General features: G+C 49.7%; 1 protein-coding gene across 1 annotated transcript; it reads left to right on the forward strand.

The window, feature by feature from the left end:
• Positions 1 to 2,424: 2,424 nt before the first annotated feature.
• Positions 2,425 to 17,157, forward strand: LOC128707056 (mucin-5AC-like). Its single transcript, XM_053802001.1, has 8 exons — positions 2,425 to 4,549; positions 13,375 to 14,155; positions 14,297 to 14,453; positions 14,572 to 14,794; positions 15,643 to 15,761; positions 15,844 to 16,237; positions 16,322 to 16,917; positions 17,020 to 17,157. The coding sequence occupies exons 1-8, from the start codon at positions 2,425 to 2,427 to the stop codon at positions 17,155 to 17,157; spliced, it is 4,533 nt and encodes a 1,510-aa protein (XP_053657976.1).
• The last annotated feature ends 699 nt before the right edge of the window (positions 17,158 to 17,856 follow it).

Below are 17,856 nucleotides of genomic sequence, written 5' to 3' on the forward strand. Positions count from 1 at the left end.
TGTGTTTCTGCCGTACGTCTGTTTATGCATGGAGACGCATGGTGGCTGGTGATGGTTTGCGAATGGTCCGTGAAGGATCTTTTGACGGGACATGAATTAATCATACCATGCGGTTGTGGCTATGCGCTGATTGCCCGTGCTGGTCAAAGTTGAGCACATCCAGCCGTGTCTCTTCCGTCGTACTCAACGATCGAGATGGATCGGTTGGTTGATGGGAGCATACGATTAGATCGCGCTTTGTGATTGAATTGTTCCGAGATGAATGAACCGATTCGGAAGGGATAGAGTGTAATGCCAATTTTTTTGCTTCCACTCAAATTACTTTCCCCTTCGCCTAAAATAGCGTACTGTCCACGATACCTGCTGAAAACGCCATTTTCGATACCCACGATAGCGATGCACCGATGATTCTTCTTTGAATGTTTTGGCTCACAGAGATGCATTCGTCACTGGTGAGCGTTCCTTGGCGAAGGTCAATTTAAATTTTTAATATCGCAACAATTCAAACCGGCACAACGTACTGTGCCCATTCCAAGTGCTTTAGGACCCCTGGTAGATGCAAACGGCCAAGCATCGGAGCTAAACGTATTGGTCGCCCTTCGAACCAGTATTCGCACAGATCCTTGACGGATGGATGACCGTGCCGTGATGGCATGGAAGTGTGGTGGATGGTGTCCGGATGGCAAAATTGTGCGTATGACGGTGTATGAGTACGGAGATGCAAGATGATCGCCGGACCGTCGTGGCTTGTCAGAAGGGGATGCGATCTGTTAGTCAAATGTACTATCATATTTATCCCTTCACAGCGCTATTGATTATGCATGGATAACCCGACACGGGGAGGCCGCTTACGTGTGGAAGGCATTTGGTTTTATATGCTGTACGTGCATCTTACTTCTCCCGGTGCCTTGATATGATGTTTATGGTAATAGTTGAAATTTTGATTTTGTTTGCTGCGATCGGGAGAGGGGGAGATTGACTTGCTCTCTTTTGGATGAATAGTTATTACAAAATAATAATGTTCCATCGTTGTAGATTGAAGCCGATTCAATTAAAGTAAACTAGCTTCATCGAACAGTTTGCTTCATTGCATGGTTGCGATCGTTCAATATTTGTTTGCCCAAGCACATGCAAAAACAAAACAAAAAAAAAACATATCGCAGGGTGAGGGTGGCATTAAGAGTGAACTTGTTTACGATGACCATCAAGCTCGGTTTGCTGATGGAGCTTCGTGGAGAGGGCGATGCATATGCATGGACTGTGCTGTCCCAGCCTGCGGTCGGTACCGATTGCTCTGTCCGAACCGTTGCTCGTTACCAAGTTTTCGTGAGCAAATGGAGGCGCTCTCTACACAAAATCATTGAAGGTTCTCTCGCCGGTGCCTCGCGGTGCAAGGGAGAGAGAAGCACAAAAAATGAGAGCTCGTAAAATAACTCCATTTGGTCGGCAACGTGTTTTCCAGAGTTCTTGTTGAATGGGGGAAAGGTAATGCCTCCGGTGCGACAGACGCCTGTCATCGCCATCATCGTCATTGCCGGAGAGAGAGAGAGAGAGAGAGAGAGCTTCGGCAGGAGCTTCATTAAAAGGGGGGTAGGTCATATTGTTATGGATGCCGTACGGTTTACCGGCTTCATCAGCCCGGTCCGGTCATGGTCGCACTCAGTCCCGGTCCGTTCCTTGGCACGACCGGACGTTCACGGGGTTTCACCATCGACCGGTACGGTAGTTAGTCGCGCATTCAATGCCGAAAATTCGTAACCACGGTGTTTGCTCCACACACAGCACCGCGATCCGAACTACAGCAACTCGGAACGAGATTTAGCGAAGATAAAATGATAATACAGTTGAAGGGTCTGCTGTTTGCGCTCGCTGTGGTTGGCAGAATTGAAACAAACTGACTTACCCACCCAATTTACTGATAATGGTTAAGTTGGCAGGCTGTGAATAACAAGTGTGTTCTCTGTTCAGACTGTGCCTTGTTGGTGTGTTTTTCTTCTTTCGTTTGCTAGTGTTAAGCCCTATATCGGGAAAGTGAATGTAAAATTTCGCGTGCCAAAATCGAACATCCCTGAGTCCGTTTTGGGGGAAATAGTTGCAGGTGTTTTTAGTGGTGCTTATGCGAAATGGTTTGTTGGATGTACTCTTGCAAGAAAAAGTGATCACCATCCACGTGTCACACGTGAAACAACCAAGTGAATGTAATAACATGTTACAGTAGAGTGCCTCCACGGACTGATCATGTACACCGGAACAGCTGTCGGAAGTCGCATTAGCTAACGCATCCGGGAAAATTCTACCGCCAACTCGGTGCAGGCTTTTGTGATCGATTGATGATTTCGAAGGCTTCCGTTGCACATCGCCAATACGCCGAAGGTCGCTGAGTGTGGCGCATTAAGTTCGAGTGTTTTTTTGTTTACAATTAAGATGTACAACGATAGCAAACGCTTCCAAAGTCGCAACCATGGTTCATTGCGCGATGAACCAAATGCCGTCGGCATGTTGCCGGACATGGCGACCGCACGGAGCGAGATGGAGAAATGTTTTCCCTACTCCATCCTGACGAAGAAGCACCAATTGCTGCAGGCTGTCGGTGGAGCTAGTGGCACCGCCGCCAGCAGTTGCATCGGTATTGCGGGTGTAAAACCGTCACCACCTCCTCCGCCTCCTCTTTCTGCTGCTTCTGCTATCCCGCCGAGCTATCTCAGTGCTGCACTGCTACCGGTGGTGGCAACGGCCGGATTGCGGGAGGGTACAACAGCACCCACCGTGCCGGTGGGAGTGATCAATCCCGTTGCGATGAGTGCTGCCACGAACTCCACCACCGGCAGCACGTTCGAACCGATTGCGGATGTGAATGGATTTTACGGCAATGCGATGGTGACCGATGTGGGCATTTGCTTCAGCATGAGTAATGTGAACCTGAACGGACACGCGCCACCAATTCCGCTCGCTCCATGCCCGGATGCAGCGCGTCTCAAGCCAGCCCATTTCGGGCCGAACATGCCCAAACGTTCCGCACTCGAGCGACGCAAATCGTACGAAGATCCTGGGCCGGAAACTGCGCTGCTGAATGCACGTCGGCGTGCGGCAGCGTTCGTACCGGTGGCGGTCAATGGTGCTCGGTTTAGCTCGAGACACATTCTGGGAGGGACGGTTCAACCGACACCCAGCGCTGTGTCACCGCTTCATCATCAGCATCGCCCACAGCAACCACCGTTCTTTCCTGCTTCGACGGTGTATCCTTTGGCGCATCATCCGGCAGCCATCGTGCTGCCGAACCAGCCACAGTTGCCAAACATTCACCAGCAAGTGCAACCGACACTGCCACGACAGCGATCGCTCGGGTTGGTCGGTAAAAGTGCGTACGGTATCGTTCGTTCGACTAGTTCGGATCGGGTGCGCGGCACGGGATCGCCGTCGATCAATCCGGCGGGTAGTGGTGGTACGTCTACGATAGGCGCGTTCGGCAGTCTTGGTATGGCACGATCATCTCCGCCATACTTCAAGCAACCACCCGGTGGAGCGAAACCGTCGTCCGTTGGCTACTACCAGCCACCAGCAACGGCTCCGACTGCAGCCAGCTCGCCACCTTACGGCAGTTCCATCGGGAACTCCGCAATATCAGCACCTGCCCATGTGACAGCAGGTGGATATCATCATCGGGCGAACGTTCTGACTTGTTTGCCCTTGGCGAATGGAATACCTCTTGCCGACGGACCTCCAGCAGCGGCTGGTTACGAATACTATCGGTATGCGATCGAGACGGCGGAAAATGTTGCCAGGCTGCAATCTTCTCCACCGACAGTATTTCCCGGCGGCTCCACAATTCCAGCACCGCTTGATGATAATCCCCAGGGCAACATCACCGGCCCACCAATCGATTACAATGGTTTGCATCAACTGTTTCTGAAGTGTTGCTACAACGAAATGAAACTGTTACCACCGGCGGCGGGTTCCGTTCCAAATCCGACCACCGCCATGTCGAGTAACGCATCAGCGCCAACATCGACCGGCACGAGTGTATCAGGCGATTCACCAGCGAATGCTTACGAGTTCGACTGCTCCGAACCGAACAAAGCCAGACACTACCCGCTAACGAGCCAATCCTGCCCAAGTTCGCCGGATGGGTCCCACTGCCATGCTGTGTCTCCTGCACTGCCACCGACTACGGTACCGTCCGCCTGCTCCACGCCAAACGATGGTGGCAGCCCGTCGGCGAAACAGGACCGAGTGGAAGCTAGCGATGAGGATGTACACCCGATGGAGGTTTGCAGCGACGAGGACGAGGCAATGCAAAACGATGCGGCCGGTCGGGTGGATGATGATGATGAACCGAAGGATTTTAGTATGAAAACGGTTGGAGTCCCGGAAGTGACGGTCGGCGGCAATGGTGGATGGCCGACGGGTGCGAGGGATGGCATTGATAAGACGGCGTCGAAGCAGCCGACGGGCGATGGTGGCAAACAAACGTCGAAAGCGCTTGAAGATTGTAACAGAAAGGAGCTGAAGGCAGCACCGAAGAAGAAGTGGATAAGGCATTACATGAATGGTAAATGTTTTTGACAAATTTTATGTGGAACTATTTGAACAATTGCGTTTTTTTTTTTTGAACAACTTTGAAGAATATTGTATGAGTGACTGATTAAAAAGAGCTCATCGCTCCCAGAGCAGGATCAGTAAAACAGGATAACTACCAGGCGCCTCCATTGAATATTGGCAGAAAGAGCCCAGACGTACCCTCGTCGCCTTCATGAAGTACGAAGAATTGCAACAATACTAACACAAAATGTGCAAAAACAAGTACCACGCAAGGCATCTTAATTTTTGTATTGCGCATAATCTAATCTACGATAGATCCTCGGCCATCCAGTGTTTGTAAGCGGGGTTACCAGAGCCACGGCAATTGCACCATTGCATAACGAACGTGATAGGTTTGCGGGGCATAGCACAGTAAAGACGCCATTGACGTCTGACGGTTCTAAATTCCAACAAACCTGCCACCCTCCCTTTTGCGCCCACCGCCTCTTAGCCCGATTGTTTTCGACGCGTTGCTTTCTAATGGTTTGGTACGGGTACGTGCTGGGTCGGGGAAGGGGAGGGGAGGGGAGGCACTCAATATCTCCCCTGTCCCGATGCCTTTCCTCAGCCTGTTCTCTAGGGTACCCTCTCGAGTGTGTACTGCATGTAACTGAATGCACACCGTATCACACCACCCAGCCACGATGCTGTTGATGCGGGCCTGACCGCAAAACATGTGCCAGTGCACGCCGTAATAATTCCATCTCACGATCACACCCTACCTGGGTGGGAGGGAAGGGGAGAAATCGGGGAGCTCATGGTGTAAAATATGATCGTCGCAATAGTGGCAGGGGCACCGTGCCTAGCCGCGAGGCGAAGGGAATAGTTCCGGGAGGTAGGAACGTTATATTGCGCGACGATAGTTAGATAATAATGGTTGAAGTGTCGTGTTTCCTCAGGCAAATTCTGTTCCCCCCCCCCCCCCACCTCCCCCACTTTTCGTGGGACATTTTGAAGAGGGATGTTTAGTGCGCTGCGCAAACCCACCCAAACACCGGGAAGGTCGTAGGGGAAGGGCCCGGCCAGTCTGCCAGTTGGGACAGGTTTGTTTGATTGTTTGATGCGCCTCTTGTCTTACTTCTCGATCTCTCCACCGCTCTCATGCGTGTGTGTGTGTGTGTAGTGAACCGGTCTTATCGGTGCTAATCAAATGCAACTACTCGCGCTACTCGAAGGAAGATTCGCGAATAATGAAAGCAAATAATCGGTCGCTCATCTTACCCGTTGCACGTTGTTTGTTTGTTTGTTTGTGTTCACCGTGCACACAACGCCAGGGGTACACGCTTTCGAGCTTCAAGCCGTCTGAACTGATGGCTTTTCCCCCCCATTGTGCATGCTTCTCCTTCTCGCCGTGTGTTCCCACCAGGTCGGTTGTTCTCGGGTTAGTTTGAAGAGGAAGAAGGAGGCTTATCTTCCCATACGTCGTAAAGTTGTGCAACCGAAATTGCGCACGTGTACTGAACCGGTTACATAGGCGGAAAGCTCTCAACCGTTAAGCTTTCTTTCCATTTGTTTCTGCCCAAGCGCAAAGCAATCGTCGTAACGGCTGTGGCAGCAATTAATTGATTATTGTCATCGGGATGGGTTGGATTAAGCATTATCCCGCATGCACAGGATGCGCTAGCTTAATTGATATTAAACACACACACACACACACACACACACACACACACACACAAAATGGTTCAACTTCCAAGAACTGGCAATGCGCAACAGAGATTGCAAATGACACCGGCTGTCATTATTTTTATGCCGAGGGGCCATTTCTGTCTCCTTTCATCGGATGCCAGAAGGTGGTCCATCGGTTGAAAGTTTACCCCTGTGGGGTTTTATAGGATGAGGTTGTCGTATAGAAATACGAAGATGCAGTGATTTTTCCCGCTGCTTTTCCACTATTATTGGCCCAACCGGGCTGGGGTGGGGGCCCAGGTCCTGGAACGGGAGAGAATGGATGGTGCACGGGAACGATGATTCAGTGAAGGTTGCCTGTAGGTTGCCCGGCGCGCAATGCGTTATGCAATCGTATGCAACAAGCAGCACCGATGATGCCGATGACGGTAACGGACCGCGTTGTGATACGCGGTTCGCGGCACTGCGTCGTTTCTTCGCTGCCCGAACGACGAACTTGAACCTGGTGTCGGGTGCGGGCGGATGGAGGAAGGTCCGCAAAAAGGGACGAATGGGTTCGTGTTTCTCTCGTGGCCAGTCATAATAATATTGAAATAATGATAATGCCACAAACCACCCCGTCACGGGGCACGGGAGGTGCTCTCGTGCGATCCCCGCCTCCCGGACGTGTTGCATTTCCATTGCATCGGCGTATAAACTCGCGGGCTTGAGTCTGTGTTTGTACATGTACAGGGTGTGCTGGTGTTTCGGTGTTGTCTAACCAAACGGGTTGCGATACGGTGAATGTCAATGTCAGTTACATTCGAACCTGTGGGTAGGGGGGGAAAGATAAGTAATAAGACGACGCATTTCTACCTTATGTTTTTATTTGTTTCTATGCACTTAACGGGTACTTTTTTAATTGTTTTGCTTTCAATGATAGGAAAAGCTAAATGTGTTTGATTTTTTTTTTTCCTAAAGTAGCCTTATTTTTATTAAAACATTAATAATATATGATGAACAGAAATGGAGACGCCTGGTTATTTTCGTCAAAAGCAGGACACGATACAGTTTTCACTGCTGAATGCATTGTCCTTAATAAGTTGCAATCTTAATAAAGCAGTTATTCCACATCTACAAACATTAACATCAATGCAAACTTGTTTCCAATATGCTAGCAATCGACACACATTGAAATGCGTCATTAGAATGGCGGCAAGAATATGGCCTGTAAATATTACCTACCCCCTCCTGTCTCCTTCCTTTCCATTACTAACCGCGTCACGAAGTGTATGACCACCAGCTTACACCCTGGCAGTTAACGTTGCATCATAACGCACCGACCCGTTTGGTGGCAGTGTAACAGGTTTACCAGTGTGCACCTATTTCTGCCCGTTTGTCCGCTTAGCGTGGCACGATAATCTAATTAAGCCGTGTATCGGCGCGCCAACACCGGCCCGTGAAGCACGTGGTGGGTCAGTTTTTGTTGTATCCATTGCCCGTTTCATGGTGCTCCAGCACGAAGTGTTGGGAGATAGAAATATCAACGACAGCAAGCGATATTTGGACGTTTGGAGGGTAGAAAAACAACACAGTCTAATAGAAATGTATAGTCCGGTGTATCTTGCACATTGGCACGCATAGAACCACGTACGTACGATAACGAGGAGGGAAGTTCAAGTGTGACCAATACGGACAGAAAGATCACTTTTTGCACAGGCGAGGTCTACCGACGGTCTATGTACTGATCAGTATTAACAACTGCCTTAACAAACATCTCTTAAAACCTTGTTTATAAATCGTCACGAAATAGACCACAAACTCAACCAACTCGGTTAAATCCTTGAATGCTTGCCCCTCCCGATCGGAATTGTGACCTTTTCCGATGTTACATCGCCGTACCAGTAACAGTACTCCCAATATCGGGGGATGATCAGGGCCGGGCGTACTTGCGCACGGATGGCATGCGGTAAAAGCGAAGGGAAGCCTTCGTTACTATCGACATTGTACGAGTGTGCACGTGTCATAGCACTTGTGAAGAATGGGACACTATTATTAAAATGACAACAACATGCGGCGGCAGTATTACACGACTGTTCGATCGACTGGAGGCGGGGCACATACGGTATGCCTGTGTGGCGTCGCCCTTACAAATGACAAAACAGTCACTTCAGCAGCAATTTACGCAGACCGTGGTCAACGTGGCTCGGATGTGTGTGTGTGTGTGTCGATTGCCTGCATATCCAACGCATGGCAGCGTGCCGGGGCAATGGGCTATAATCACATTACATCCCATTCCCATGGTCACCGGATGAGGGGCTTTGTTTTTCCTTCAACAAAGGACTCACTCCACTGCCATGATCTACCAATAGGGCAGTGTGTAAGCAACGAGGGCTACAGGAAAGTGCGATCGATTCACCTTACCTAGCAGAAAAAAGAATGACGAAGATCATCAATGTTTGGTGGTGAGGCAGGCCACTTGCGACTATGACATTGTGGTGACACTAGGCGTCGATCGTAAAGGTAATCCGACTTCGGAAAAACATTCTATTGCGCAAAACTTGTACATTCCAACAAAGGCACCAAAAGTAGTTCAAATGGCATGAATTCTTTCTTTTGGAAACGTTTCTATGAACGAAAACAAAACAGAGCGTATCAGCGTAATTGGAGAACAAAAAAGCACGCAAAAATAATAATTGCCAGACTGCACGCCGCGTGCTCCGCATTGTGTCCACAGCGGTGGAGTATGCTTACGTCTGCACTGCAACTGGGGCCACTGGGGTGCGCGCGTAGAATATCATTCGTTTCGCTTTGAGCGTGTGTTTTTTTGCGTTTAATTCACTGTATACTTCTGTCGTTGGATAATTTGATAACGGTATCGCATCGGGTGGACCGCAATGAACATGTGACCGCCGCGAAGCATTGCGTTGGGGTGATGGCAGCGTGTGTGAAGGTGGCAACGGAGTCCATCACCGGGAATGAGGACGGTGGTGACACAAAAGGAAAACCAAAATGAAGCGTGGAAACAGCACATCAAGTGGATGAAATGGAGGGAATGAAGTAGTTTCGATGCTCGTGCCGCTGCCAAGCTCTCCAGCACTTCCTTATCCTTCGAAATCCTTCCCGCACGTTCCCGCAAGCTGCAGCGGTTGGAGCAGGCGGTGGCTCTGAGCCGTGAGCGGAAGGAGCATGTTTGTGATTGCATAATCGTCAGAGTGTGTGTGTGTGTGTGTGCGTCGAATCGGATGGGGCCATGTGCAGCAGTGGTGTGCACTGACTCAACGGACGTCATTCGCTCACTCACGTCCGTAGCGCCATCCGACATCAAAAGCAGGAACCCTCCGGTCCTTCGCCGAAAGGGAGGGTGGTGTAGGCACCACGCGGTTACGCCAGTGTACTAGCTGATTATCGAGGAGTATGCGGGGGGGGAGGGGAGAAGGGGACGCAAGACACGTACCTCCGGTTGTCATGATTGAATGTGCGCAAATCGTCGGCGACTCCTCAGGCGTTCCCGTTGTGCCCGTTCCCCATGCAACCCAATCGCTGCCAGAATGCTGCCATTACATGGCCATGGCCACCACAATCACCCTATATCGCCGTTGTTGGAAAACCTGCGGTGGGTTGTCCCTTTTCTCGTTCTTTCTCTCTCTCTTTGGTTGCTTGTTTTGCGAACGAGTGGGGATCGTTAATGTGTTCGACAGCATTTTAACCTTACTTGGCCACCCTCGGGAGTGGAGGGAGGGATGGAGGGAGGGAGAGGGAATGTAAGCCGATGGGGAGGTGGTAAGTGGGACAGAAAAAGGGAAAACTTGAGACATTAGTCCAGGAGCCCGAGACCGACGGCTCACGTGGACTGGCAGCGAAATGCAAACCATGCGACACGCATACAACAGCTTGGCGATTTTCCGCTCGGAGGAGGCCCCTTCTCTTTTCAACCCCGTTCACCTGGCACCCGGTTTTACGGAACGAACGTTTTGGTTTTTTTTCCCTCCAGTTACGCCACAGTTTCTTTGTCCATGGATTTGGCGCTGAGCAGTTTGGGTTTGGAGCAACGGGAATCGGAGAATTGGAGGAACCTTGAGTGGGAGGTGGGGGGGACCTGTTTTCATATCACGGTAGTACACCATTTGTGGGTGTAGCTGGTACAATAGTGGTTTTAATTGTTTAACTACCTGTTCGATGTATTAAATCTTATGTAAAATATGCTACAAATACTTTGATCCTGAAACTGACCCCGTACAAACGTGAAGGTGTGGAGCCGCGGCGGTTAGATAACCCATTATCCGATTGCGATGAAGTCACTCGGCAGTACAGCTGAGCTTGTTCCGATTGAACCGCTCATTCCTCAACTTTCCTGAAATATTCACGTAACCAAACGTTTCTGCTGTTGATCCACGGTCTTTTGTACCTCGTGTCACACCGTAAGGCGACTGTGGTGTTCCAGTTTCTGAGCCATCACTTCACAGTTTGGTTCGAGAATAGCCCCAAAATCAAGGCTCTGGTTTCGGTCTTTAATTTTAATTCTGTGTCCTTGTTCCGTGTCGCGAGATTCGTGACGGAACCGTTGAGAAACGACCGGTGCAACAGGATGCATAATGCAGAAGATGCGATAGCCATGAAGCGGGACGTGGATCAATTTTTGGTAGCGCCACATTGCCACACGAGGAAGGCCCGGAATGTCTTCTGCATCATTGCGCTGAATGATTGACAGGTTACCAATGAGCGCGATGCGATGATCAGAATTGGTAATTGTCTAACCCTGTTTGTAACTCTTGCATTTGTAACGCCGTAACCGCGATCGCGATATGGTGTAACTGGCCCATATCCTTGCAAGCAGAGCGTTTCTTGATGCACATAGAGTAAACCGGGTGAAGGTTTTTGTTGGGCCAGACAAAACATATCAAACATACATCTAGGCCAACCGTTTCCGTTACTGATGATGAAAGGTTCGCTTGCGCATATTAGGGTTGAGACGGTTGGGCATATAATTAGGAGGCTTGGATGTCTGGTAGTGTGTGGAGCATTACATACTTACGAATTCTTCAATCAATTTAGACACAAGCCCGCAAATGGCAGGAAGCGCTTTATTTCCTACTTTGGAGCCCTGGAGTATTTTTGTAGTTAAACACGTTAGCAAGACTGTGATAATTCGCGCTAGCCTTGGTACTCGTCCAGAACCTACTGTGAAAGGCTTTGTCACGTAATCATGCCCCTTAACCGTATCCGTAACCAAGCTTCCACCCTCGCACTTTGCTCTCACACACACTCCAATTGTCAACGCAACCGATAGAACACGTGCCTACGGTACCAGGCCGTCACACGTTATCCGTTACGTAAAGCGTTTGCAGCATTCAAGGAGCAGTCGTTCTCTGGCCCGAGCTCTTCATCCTTGCCCGGTATGGCCGGAAGAACCGGAGCCAGCCACCGCTCATACTCACTATTTTTGCCACATCCTTACCCAAGGGAGGAAAGGCGCTTGCCCAAGCGGGCAAAGTGTAATGGAAGTCCCGCAAGTGTGAATTGTTCGGGGTGTTTATGCCTACAGCTAATTGGTGCGTGTTACGTCGCTGTCGGTGTGATCTTTCTCCCTTCCCTTACATTGGTAGCCTACGACGTGCGTATCGTGGCTGAAAGTTACATGTTCTGTGCAACACCTGTTGAACACCGGTCAGTTGTCAGTCAGAGAACTTTCACAATTGCGAAAACCCTCTGACCTTATCGGAACAATCGGAAAGTTTTTGCAGAGGAAACCAGCAAATGGTATGTATTGTAGCAATGCAAATGTCACAGTACAGCGTTAAGTGAGGTAGCTTTATATTGCAAGTGGTCATACATTAAAAGCGTTTTGACAATGCATTATTGATTAGCTTAAAGTATAAGCATAAAACAAAACAAAATCCTATTCCCGGTTCCTCATTCCTCAAGAATGGCCAGTAATCGTAGAATCATGAAGGCTTCTTGGCCGCATACTACTACTCCTGCACTTGCTTGATTGAGTGGCAAGTTCAGTGCCACGCGTCCAGCCTATAACATTAACGGAAGGCGACCACGGATCCGAGGCGGATGTACTACGTAGGCGAAAATTGAAACCATTACATCAAGCAATGGCCGAAAGGTCGGGGGATGGGAGGTGAAGAAGAAAACGAAACCCAACTGCCGATACGTCGTATTTAGCCCAGGAACACGAACAAACGAACGTACTATCCCTGCTGGCGGGAGCCGTCCATTAGAGCGAGACGGGAGCAAACAGTTTTGCTGCATCGGAATGTTGCGTCCATGTGGTTATTAAAAGTACGCTCGCGGGATAGTGGACACAAGCAGCTAGTAAGGTTTATTTCACGTCCGAACAATACACACACACACACACACACGGGGTCCGTCCCGTGTGGATTAACTCGTACGACATGCGACAGCTTTTCCATTGGCAGAGCGCGGGCTCCTGTGTAGGTCAGCGATGGCGAAGGGAGAAGGGAGACCCCGTGTAAGTGCAAGACGGACGGGATTGGGAAGAAAACTGTTGAGGTAACAATAATACCACCACACCTCGTGGTTCGTGGAGCGCAAGGTGGTGTGTGCCTGTTCCGATGCAGAATGCCTGGCTGCAGCCGAATGCGCGCCGTATGGTGGCAGTGTGTGGGTTGTTTCGTAGGTGAAGGGCGAGGTGCATTGGTGGGGGGACCGGCTGGTGGTGTGTGTCAAGATCGTGCTGCCGCGTGCTCAACAAACACGTGTACTACCGCGATGCGGTGCCGATGTTGTCTTACGGCGGCGGGTTTCTTGGGGTGGCATCATCTTGGGGTGATCGGCGTTGAGGCGTTTGAGGAAAGTGCTTTTCATATTTACTTCAGTTCCCCCCGATCGAACGTTCACCCATTTGTCTCTGTTACGGTACAGGATGACGTACACACCAGCACACAACGGTGCAGCAGATTGGATGATCGATTTTAGCAGGAAAACATCCTCCGTAAAAGATGCAATCTTGCAGTTTTGTTCACTATTAGACGAAGACAAAGCCTATTGGGTGTTGGTATATTGGAAAGGTTTTCCTTCTGTTGTGTTAAATATCTGGTGGATATCACCAGAATTTGACATGTTTCTTTAACATATTCACACAATTAAGTTAATCGCTTTTTAATTTTGCAAAACGTTCTAACACATACGTTTCCAACCTCTTTCATTCCTTTGCAGACGAGCCACTTGCTAATGGTCATTCCACGGCACCACCGTTGGTCGTGATCGCGACCAACGGTACACAGCACCATTCGAAGCATCTGACCGTCAACCATGTGGCGGTACCGATCACGTCCAACAGCTCCCCGGTGACGATTGACCTCTCCACCAAGGGCCTAAACCATCAGCAAAACGCGCACTATCAGCAACAGCAACACAACACCACCTCGGTGCATCCGGTGCTCGGTCTCTCGACGACACCGCCAGCCTCGTCCACGCTGTCATCGCTATCCTCCTCTTCGTCCTCATCCTCATCGTCGTCGTCATCGTCCTCCTCTTCCTCGTCGTCGTCATCATCGTCGTCGTCTTCGTCGTCGACGCTAACCGTATCGCCGATCGACGACTCGCAGTCGTCGCTAAACCTCAGCAACGGTTCCAGCACTGGTGGATACATTGCCAACCATAGTGGCAATGGTAGCGGCACAGCCACCGCAGGCATCGGCAGCTCGTCACCGTTGCCACCGGGGTTGACCAGTGTGTTGCCGATCAACATCAACAGTGTGTTGCAGGCAACTGCTGTTGCTGCAGCTGCGGGAAGTACACTGAACGGAACGAGCCCCGTCCTCGGGGTGCCACATCATCCGACAGTGCAGCATTTGCCGCTGGAACTGCAACAGCAGGTAGCAGCCGGGCTGTCGGTTTCGGCAATCAATTCGCAGGGTGCGACCGGTGCAGCTGCACTGTATGCCAACATCCCGACAGGAACGCGGCGAAGGACGACCAGCTCTAACAGCAATGGGTAAGTAATCGCAGTTAGTATGAAAGTTCACCATCACTCTCGTGATAAGGGACAATAGTTTTGTTTCATTACGTCCGTTAAACCCCCGAGGGAACATTCTCAACTGCTATGATTAATTCCTGTTTTCCTTGTTTGATCCAGTGTCGGTACGCGTGAGGTACACAATAAGCTTGAAAAAAATCGTCGAGCTCATCTGAAGGAGTGCTTTGAGCAGCTGAAGAAGCAGCTAAGTCTGCAACCCGACGAGAAAAAGATCTCCAATCTGTCCATACTGCACGCAGCCATACGGCACATACAGGTAAGATTCAATCGTGTGTAGACTGATGCAAGTCATCCATCAAACAACAGATGAAAACTCCCATCGTTGTGATGATAACTAATTGTTACTCTTCCTAATCTATTCGTTTGTCTTTCAGTTGCAAAAGCGCAAGGAGCGTGAGTACGAGCACGAAATGGAGCGGTTAGCGAAGGAGAAAATTGCGAACCAAAATCGAATTCTGGTGCTGAAGCGCGAAATCACACAAATGGGCGATATCGATGTATCCCGGCTGGCACCGGACACCGATATTACGCCAAACCCTACCAACGCCACTGGCAGTCTCAATCTTGTCCAGTCCAGCAGCGTGCAATCGGAGCGAGGTAAACAATGAACTAATGTCTGAAGTAGCGCATTAAAACTACTTTTGCACTGAGCACTGACGACTTAGAAGAAGAGACATTATATGGCAGAGCACACTAAAGGATAGAACAGGAAGATTGCATTCCAATCAGTGAGCTACCGTGAAATACCAGCACAATTCGATAGATTGTGGGCGTTTGGGAAGACAGATGGATAAGAGTGTGTCACCGTACAAACTTGCGGTGCATGAAACTACCGACTGCTGTGTTCCTTCCGTGGGCCAATTGGTGGGAATGAAGTGCTTAAAATATTCCTCCGTGCATTTTTTCTCTCTTTTCCATCCTTTCCGTTCACGGTAGGCTGCAAATAATGCACTGCGCAACTTGCGCGCTTGCAACGCCCGTTATGCAGATGCAAGCGACAGGCTCACAATTATAATCGGTGGTGGGCACCCGCGATTGGTTCGCTTTGCTCGTTTAGATCGTTTGCGTTTGCGGATATGTGTGTTGCCCTGGGTGGAAGATTTTCAATTCGATGAGAATTACAAATCCAATTCTTTCGGACCAAACCAATCGATGTTTGATTCCGTCCGCAGCCTACATCGCGTCCGAAGGCTACGGTGCGTGTTGGCCCTTTTGCATGTATAGAGTAGGGTGGACAAATACATGCGAAAATAGCGATTGCTGCTTGGACGGTACACGGGCTGCACTATAGCAAATGAACAAATGCAGGCAACTGTACCGGTAGATGCAATTGTACATCCCCCTTTCAGGATTTGTAATTGTGTGATTGTTTCGCTTTTCCAGATATTTTTTTTTCTTTAAAGGTACTAATATTAGCATTTCCATTTTCTTCGCTCTTTCTACAGATCAACAATCAGATATAATAGCCGTTGGATCTACCATACCGGGTCGTAACGGAATTCGATACAGTTCCAGTAGCTCGCTGTCCAGTATAGCTACGAATGCCTCCATCAGTAACCTGCCGGTAAGAAGCGTGATTAATGTTACTTCAATTTGCGCAAGTATTGATACGATGAACAATCATTGCAATCTTGTCCCCATTACAGCTTCAAACGACAATCTCTCCGGTGCTATCTGTGTCATCGCCAACACGTGCCAGTCCAGCACTTGCCCGAAGTTCGACGTCTCCTTTGTCGTCACTTTCGTCGTCCTCGCCGTCCTCGTCGGTATCCTCCAGCTTATCCGTTTCGTCTGCAGCAACGAACCTGTTGGTTCCACTCTCACTTACCACCAAGGGTAGCAGTATGGAAGCGCACAACGTCATACCGAGCAGTACCGGGCCGCAGACAACATCGCTTAAAATTACTGCCGCACCATTGAACGGGCTTAATCTGAGCAGTTCAACGCTGGCCATGGTGAACGGTACAAGTATAAATGGTACGAACGTTACGTTAAACGGTACGACCACAACTACCGCACCGTTGCCCGTTATTGTCGGTGGTGAGTACCAATTACAAAGAGGATGCAAAACCGCCCCATACGGCACAAATCTGTAATGTTTGTTTCTCTATTTCCTCGCGATAGCAAATGGTGCGACAAATATAGTTGGCATTGCCCATTCGCAACTGCTGGCCACAACGACTGCGGCGGGCTCACCGGCCATCCAAACCATCCCACTGAACCTAAACGTAACATCCGGCGCTGTAAGCAATGGGTTGGGTGGTAATGGACCCACCTCGATCGCTATTACGACCGCGAACACGGTCGGTGGAGTTAGCGGAGCGCTGAGTCTGCCCAGCCAGGCACTCCAGTTGACCAGCAATGGTGGCAACGGCATCAGTAGCAATGGCGTGAACAGTACGGCAGTCGTCGGCACGATGGCAAGATCGGTATACAACACGTCGACCATTGCACCGACGCTGCCGACGGCGGCTACGACGACCATGGTGCACGTGCCAGCCGTAGGTAGCAAAGAACTGATCAACGGTACGATCGGCAAGAACGGTACCGTACGGACTGATAATAGTAAGCTTGAGATTATCGCAACACAATCACAACCCACCAACCATAGCGCGGCCGTCAATGCTACGGCGGCCCTCGACCCACCGGGAACGAAGGTTATCACGATCATGAATGGTAACACGTTCGCTCTGGCGCCGTTGGATAAGGACAGTAAGATGGTACGTATTCGCGTGTGGATCGAACGAACGCGCCCAACAGCAAAGAAAGAAGTAAGCAGTCAGGACTAAATTGTCGTTTTCTCTTTTCCATTCATTTTACAGGGCGTTGTTTACAGTCCCATCTTGTTGCCGACATCGCAAGGACTCCGCGTGATACAGCAAGCTTCGAATGGATTGGCAACGATCGAGCTTGCACCGCCGAATGGCGGGAATCGTCTGCAGCTGCATTTAACTCACTAAGACCGTTGGAACACGCGTTGCAACGTGAAACGCTGCTACCACGCACAAGTGTGGCTTCGTTTTTGAATAGATGTGCGTACGACAAATGTACGGCGTAGAGATCATTCGTGGTCGCTTACCGGGAACGAGCGATCGTACAAATATAATTAACAAACTTAAATACTATAAACCAACAATACGCACCACGGGGTGGATATGGTGTCCCACGGATGCGGCATCAACGAGGGGACCAAAACTCTTGCAGTAGCATCCAGACATCCATCGTGAACCGCAAGTGCAGTGGAGGCATGGAAAGTGTCTTCGCCCACCGGCAAATGCAGTACATTTATCTGTGTAGCGCAATGTCGGCGTACGGGAGCTTTTTTATCTACCACGATAGCATTTTAGTGCGCGTAGTGGAGGTGAGTAAGATAAATTTAAGGAACAAATCCGATTGAGTTCCGAAAAGGTTATTTATACTTTTCTTTTCCATTTCTCTTTTACAGTTTGCTAAAAAGCATTCGAATAGAGAAAGGATTACGTCAAAGGAAGTGTACACTACTTAATTGAACGACTGAAGCGAGTTGTAAACCTAAATGGGTGACCCATCCTTTAGCGATCGATGATATAGTGCGGATCCATAAACTGCCTGAATTCTCGGCCAACAAGATGAACAACGCACGGATTCGAAAGTACAGATACAAGTACAGATGATCATAA

This window comes from Anopheles marshallii, chromosome 2 (assembly GCF_943734725.1).
Source record: "Anopheles marshallii chromosome 2, idAnoMarsDA_429_01, whole genome shotgun sequence".
In the NCBI taxonomy this organism is placed as follows: Eukaryota; Metazoa; Arthropoda; class Insecta; order Diptera; family Culicidae; genus Anopheles; species Anopheles marshallii.

Excerpts from the sequence above, each read along its gene's own strand:
- LOC128707056 (XM_053802001.1), top strand. The coding sequence starts at position 2,425 with ATGTACAACGATAGCAAACGCTTCCAAAGTCGCAACCATGGTTCATTG. Across the intron at positions 14,795-15,642 it reads CAGCGTGCAATCGGAGCGAG|ATCAACAATCAGATATAATA; the intron begins GTAAACAATGAA and ends CTCTTTCTACAG. Across the intron at positions 16,918-17,019 it reads TGGATAAGGACAGTAAGATG|GGCGTTGTTTACAGTCCCAT; the intron begins GTACGTATTCGC and ends TTCATTTTACAG.